At 34.5% G+C, this 6,889-nt stretch overlaps 1 protein-coding gene across 1 annotated transcript; it reads right to left on the reverse strand.

Moving 5' to 3' along the window:
* Positions 1-493: 493 nt before the first annotated feature.
* LOC18098384 (NAC domain-containing protein 35) lies at positions 494-3,180 on the reverse strand. The gene is made up of 3 exons (XM_006385043.3): positions 2,659-3,180; positions 2,218-2,486; positions 494-1,374 (listed from the first exon to the last, which is right to left on the reverse strand). Exons 1-3 carry the CDS (start codon positions 2,897-2,899, stop codon positions 718-720), a joined length of 1,167 nt encoding a protein of 388 aa, XP_006385105.2. The 5' UTR covers positions 2,900-3,180; the 3' UTR covers positions 494-717.
* Positions 3,181-6,889: the final 3,709 nt, after the last annotated feature.

Consider the following 6,889-nt stretch of genomic DNA (forward strand, 5'->3'; position numbering starts at 1 on the left):
AAGGCTTTATTCTGATTCTCTTGTATGCCTATATATTATTAGGTGTTTTCATGCATTTTATTGCCTATAAAAAAAAACAGAAAAATTCTCTTTTTGAGGTTGGTCCCTCAGTCCCCTCACCTACCAAAGAAACAAATGCAACAATCTGTGCATGCTGCCTTCATATGAATGTTGGCTTGTAAAAGGGGTCCAGCCCCCCCTGCAATTCTCTATAAGGTGTATTAACCTTTGTCTCCAAATGGCCCCCGGGTATCAATCATATATGGCATTTTGATTCTCTGACCTTACACTGAACACACTTTTAGATTTTGAGATAGGGGAGAGGCTAACACATGCACATTTGTGAGGACAAGCACTAGAAATTTTGGGGAAGGAGATGAATTGAACCAGATTAAATATGGCTACGAACCAGAAGCAGTGAATTTGCGTTCTCTTTACACTTATTAGAAGTAAATGAATAGAGAGAGGTCGCTTCTAGCTTGAAACCTGTGTATTTGAAAGCCGCCAAAATATTAATCTCTAGACACAAACTTAATTTGTAGGCTAAACAATATTCATTACAAGGAATGGAAATTACGTAGACTAGTAATCAAACCCTAATATACATTAATTTGTATAAGTCATAATAGCAAACTAATGGCATTAGGAGTAGATTATATGTGGATATATTACGAACAACATCAAGTATAACCTACCTATATATGTGCAGTCCATTAGTTACTTAAATGGATTATTGTAGTCTCTGTTTGATTCTGGCATTTGATTCCAATCCCATATCCTGTCTGGAAAGGTGGTTGGTAGCAAGTTTGGTAGCATGTTGAAAGGCAGTGACTGCGATTGTGGTGCCATACTAGAGAGCGGTGAGGGTTGGTGTTGTTGAAGAAGATAAAATTGCTGCTGCTGCTGCTGACCAATGTCAGCTTGTTGGTAGTTAATTAGTCTATGAAGATCATCATAGACTGGATTCGACGACACTGAAGATGTGACAGTGAAGAGGTTAGGGCAGTTGGGGACTAAAAAGCTGCTGGCAGCTTGCTTGGTCTGGTTTAGAAACATTCCTTCTTCTACTGAAGCCGGCAGTTCAATTGAGGTACTAATTGGATGGTATGCATTGATGTTATGCTGGGAGAGTCCAAGAGCTGTTGTGACATCTGAGCTACCGCTTGCATCTGTTTCACTCATCTTCTCCATTTCAATTTGCTGTGATGATTGTCCCAAGAAAGGTTGAAATCCTTTCACCGTAACATGACTCTGGTGTTTCTTGTCAGATTGAGTCCCCCTCGATGAGGATGCCCGTGATGGAATCGAACGAGGGAGAGATGGGTGATCTTCTATCCCAGCTCTCTTGTAGACGCAACAAAGTGATATCTCAGCCTGAAATTTGTTTTTTAAAAAACAACAAGGAAACTTGTGAAAGAATCAATGACTAAAAGAAGGAAATAACCAAAGGAAGAAACTTCGAACACCAAAATAAATTGTAGGCAATGAAAATTTACCCCACTCTCGACAATGAGCATTGATTGCAGTTATGAGGGAGCATTAATGGAGTAGAATTCAATACATAGGGAAGCTTTGTGGGCAATTGAATTAAAGTTCATGCATGCTGATGGTACCATTATAAATTTTGTGAAGGATCCATTAAAGAGATTGGAACTTAAATGTCAGTATTATTCCTAGCAATCTTCTTCTCCTTGTGCCTTTATTTCTTCCGGCTGGCTTACAATATTTATGCACCTTTGGTACTTCTCTTAGCTGGCTAGAAAGCTAGCATATATATCTATGGTGTGCTAGCTATGGATCGATCTATAGCTTAAGAGAAGATTACTAGCAAGCTGCTCAATTGCTTAAATTGAACAATTCACTCTGCACGATTGCTTAGAAGAAGAAGATTACTAGCAAGCTGCTCAAGTTAGGATGTATCAACTAGAGCTCTAGGAACTAGCTAGGGTTAATTACTGAAGGGAAAGAAAAGGGATTGAAATTCATGGAAATATGTAGTTTAATTCGTGGGTTTCATTTTTTATGATTTGAGATCAAGAAAGCAAAAACGATGATGAGAAAACAAATAAGAAGAATATTGTATTCATAGGATTCTTGATCACAATCAAGAAACAAGGGAAAGATTCGTAGCTAGAAGATCAAAACAGGAGGAAGCCTAGGCTAGATGCTACGGGCGCGTTGAATTGCAACCGAAGATGATATAGTAAAATCAAGTACCTTTTGGTATCGCTCAGTTTCATGCTGTGGCAACCGATATTCATTCATGATCCAACTAGTTCGGATACCCTTAGGAGCTTTCCCGGAGTAGAAAACTAGGGTTTTCTTTAAACCAATTGATCTTGAATTCTCAGCTCGGATCATCCGGTCAGCTCCTGTTGCCTTCCAGTAGCCTGAAGTGGTCACACGATTGGGACGATCCCCGTTTCGATATTTCCTGTCTCTAGGGACATAGAAGAACCATTCTTTCTCTCCAATTGCAGCCAAAGCTGATCAGCAACACAACATATAAATATATATACATCATCTATCATCATTCAAATTTGAAACTAGTAGTTTAGCTATGGCACTTGACAGAATGGAAGAAGAAGAAGAAGAAGAAGAAGAAGAAGAAGAAGAAGAAGATGATATATAAAAGAAGGGGATTAGCATATGGTATACCAGGAAGTTCCCAAGGGTCATAGCTATAAAGATCCAAGAAAGTAATGAGCTCGACATTGAAATGTTTGCCCTCAACCTTACGGCGAAGGTAGAACTCAATGAGTTCTTCTTCGGTAGGACGGAAACGAAAGCCAGGCATAACCATGTCATGCTCATGATCATCATCATCATCTTTGTTGTTGGTGTTGTCGTTGCTGTTGTTGTTTTCATCGTTGTGGCTCATGGTTGCTGCAATTGCCATAAACTAGAAAAGACTAACAGGGAATTAAGGATAGAAATCAAATCCAGTTGGGGCTTGTCATCCTCCTCTCTTATTTATACTAGTTGAGAGAACTGTACGAATTGAGCGGTGCTGCTAGCTGCTAGCTGCGAGTGCAAGTGGGTATGCTACGGTATAGACTATAAGTGATCATCATGGTTAAACATGGTGGACTATTTATGCCCATAAAAGTCACTCTTCTCTTCTCTCTTGTATCTCTGGAGAGGAAGGAGCATACTTGTCAGCCTTTACTTAGTTTAGGACTCGGTCATTAGGTTAACCACAGTTTCTCACTTTTGTCCATAATAATAACACCCTTTTATTTTTTTAAAAAAATTATTTTTTAATTTTAACATATTCGAGTTTGAACAGGGTTTAGTTAGGTCAATCTATCTAGAATTTGATTACATCAACTTAAGAAATAGTTGGAAATAAAACTAGTCAGAATTAAACGTGAGTTAACAGTTGATATATCTAATCAAATTAGATTTAGAGCTGATTTAGTTTTGCTTTTTAAAAGTATTTTTTGTTATTTTTTTTTGTTTTTTTTTTCTTATTTTAAAAATTTTTTTTTAAAAAATTAAATTTAATTTTTATGTTTTTCTTTGCTTCAAATTATTTTTTTGGTATTTTCATATCGTTTTGATGTGCTGATGTTAAAAATTATTTTTTAAAAATAAAAAATATTATTTTTATATATTTATGAGAAAAAATACTTTAAAAAATAACCGCTACTATATTTCTAACTAACTTTTAATAGCTATGAGAATGAGAAATTGAGAGAGAGAGAGAAAGAGAGAAGAGTTGATGATAGGAAACATGTCCACATAACTTTCAAGCCCTACATGTAAAGAGCTGGTATTCCATGAGGGTGAGGGTGTTTAAGATGAGAAAATGATATATTATCAAATATATATATATGAGAAAATGACATTTCAAAAGGAGGCCAGGGTGGCCACAGCGCCCCCTTAGCGGTGCCTTTTGGACCTTTCTTAGTTCTAACCATACACACCAACGCAAATTCTACTTCTTCTTTTTTTTTCTTTTTTAATGTATTTAACGCTTAAATTCACCCAAAACTATGGAAACAAAAATAGATTTCAATTCATCCACTATTTCTCGAGGCCTACCCTTGTCGCCAATACCCAAGGCCACAAGATCAATTAATTTTGTTCATTACTTGCAAAGCCAGGACGTACCTGATAAATCCGTGACCCTCCATCGATCTCACAGGTTATACATACGACACCAGCATTTAATTGGCTTTGTTATATATATATATATATAGTTTAAATGTACAAATAATATTATAAATATTGTTATTGTAAAATATTGTTTTCTTAAAATGTCATTAATTATAACTTTTTTTTTCTTCGACAAATTGAGTATCTCTAGGCTAACTTTTCTTTCTATGTAATATTAATGACACACCCCTCACATCATCCTGATATATTCTGAGAAATTCAACAATTAAATTGCTGGGTTTTTTTTTTTCAAAAAAAATTAAGAGAGAGGGTTAATAATTAATTAAGAAGAGAAAGAAATTCATCTAGCTAGTTGTAGAAAAGTAATTGGTAGGGAGGTGGGCATGGGGGCTTAGAGGGAGCAAAATGCATATAGGTGGGGGATGGGATGTGAAAAATGAGTTGTTTGTGTTTGTTTGAGGTGGGGTGACATGAGAGTCAAGGCTCAAAGGATTCCCGTGACTGCTCTTGCTGTGGACACTACCATGGCTGCCTTCTTCTTGTTTTTATTATTTCCTCTCATATCTCTTAATTTCAAACATTTTATTCATTTGAATTGTTATTAAATATTATATTGTATGTTTATCAATCTATTTACTAGTTATTATTTACTTTTCATTCTGACCAGTAGCTGTATCATGACTGGCAATCTTCTCTACAGCTTTCTGCATTTATGGGATGTGCACAACTTGCAGTGCGTTCCTTATAGGCTGTGTTTGTTCAGTGTTTTCCAACACAAAAGACAAAAACATGTATTTTTGTTGAAGATATAAATATAAGTAATAATCAAGTGGCAAGGAGTCAATTAGAAAGAAAGGATATTTTTAATTAAAATTCTATTACTTGTATTTTTTAATCAACATATAAGTATGTGATCAATTAAAAATCTCGAATTAACACTCTTTTTTGTAATTTGATTCTTGAAAGTGACCACTCACCTGAATCGATACAGAAATATGTTCATGATACAATAAAAAAGAAGAGAGAAATAGAAAGATAAAATAAATACATGCCATATAAAGTTGTGAAATGAATATTTTCAAAATAAAAAATATATATCCCTGTTATTTTCATCTCTTCTATCCTAAAATAGTAATCATACACTATATAAATGTGCTTTTCAATAGTTTTTTTTTTCCCATGCTTTTTACTCATCCATGCATGTTTCGAAAATATATATACATGTGGTTATTCTCGCTTTGTTTGTAAAAGCAAAACCGTGTCTTATTATTGAACTAAAACCATCTAAATGCATGGGGTCCTTAGGAATCCAAGAAAAAGAAACCTAGCTACAAATATAATATTCTTTCCTAAAATTAGTTAGCCAGTAAGAGGAAGAGAGGTTATCATTTCTAATTACTAATGTAAAAGGTATTGACAATTTCTTAGATTTGTCTTTTTCTTTAGAGTCTCAAATGGTTTTGGAAAAGAAAATCAAAGCATTCCCATAAGGATTTACTTGACTCGCATTATGGGATCGACTCTGCGTACATGCACATGCTTACAAAGTTTAGCAATATTAGAGATAAGAGATAAAATTTTCAATGACAATGACTATACCAGTTGCTCTCCATTCTCATCACCATATATATATATATATATATAGATGTGGGACTTGGGAGACTTGTAGTAGCAAGCTAGAAAATACTGGAACCTGAAACCCTAGCTAGCTAGAGTCAGGGAGTACTGAACTCTCTATCGATCCTTCCAACAAGAAAATATATATATTCCGAAGAAGATTTGGTCAGTACCCAATTTAGAGATTTAAATGGTCATCAAATTACAATTAGGTAATATACTTTAACAAGAATGAAGAAAGTTAGGTTAACTATTCATCAACAAACCAATATTTATTGACTTTATATTATAAATCTCTTAATCATATTAATGAGATTAACTATATCATATGATATGAGGCCATAGAATATTTATATATGAGACCTTTGTCATCACTTTCATCACATTTACCCCACTTGATGGCCCAACAGCTAGTTTAACTAGACTCCTACTTTAGATTCGGATGGATCTTTCATTCAGAAATGCGAAGAAAGTGCCACTACTGGAAAGTTGTAGTCTTCTTTAAGTGCTGCCAAAACCTTTGACCTCTCTTATAATTTTGTTTTTTTTCATACTTTAGATAAACCTAGCTAGCAAGCTTGTGATTGGGAGGTAATGAAATCAAATATCTTACACGGTGAGAAGGATGGTCTCCATGATGGACGGAAACGCGTTGCAGTAAAGTTCTTCCATGACTTGAATTGGGTTTTAGCTGGAACTACATTTGATACCCGTGTTATGCTACGGGCTGGGTAAAAATTTTTTGATGTTAAAAAAACAAATTAGGATAAAAATATTCAAGTCTCGAGTCACCGGTTTAATTGATGATTTAAATAATATGAAAAAAATACAATAAAAGTAAATAAACTAACAAAAAAAACAATGACAAGAAAAATGTTAAAAGAGCCTGACGTGAACCTCTTCGAATTATCATACAACCCAATATTGTTATGTAGGGTGAAACTGTTGGAAAAAAAAAACTTAGTAAATCGGGTGAACTTGAAAACCCCAAGATCACGGGTATAAGATTGAGATAATCTCATAAAAAGAAAAACAGAGAAAAAAGTTTGAAGGATGAAATTGAAATAAATTCAATTGCAAAAAACTAGAGTAATTAAAATTGAAATTCTTTGAGAACTGTATCTAAAATTGAAAAGTTTTAGCCCAAGTT

The sequence above is a fragment of the Populus trichocarpa genome, chromosome 4, assembly GCF_000002775.5.
Source record: "Populus trichocarpa isolate Nisqually-1 chromosome 4, P.trichocarpa_v4.1, whole genome shotgun sequence".
NCBI classification, from domain to species: Eukaryota; Viridiplantae; Streptophyta; class Magnoliopsida; order Malpighiales; family Salicaceae; genus Populus; species Populus trichocarpa.

Bases quoted from the DNA above. Each gene is read 5' to 3' on its own strand.
- LOC18098384 (XM_006385043.3), bottom strand. From the start codon at position 2,899: ATGGCAATTGCAGCAACCATGAGCCACAACGATGAAAACAACAACAGC. The intron at 2,487-2,658 runs GTATACCATATG...GTTGCTGATCAG, and splicing joins TGACCCTTGGGAACTTCCTG to CTTTGGCTGCAATTGGAGAG. The intron at 1,375-2,217 runs GTACTTGATTTT...AACAAATTTCAG, and splicing joins AAACTGAGCGATACCAAAAG to GCTGAGATATCACTTTGTTG.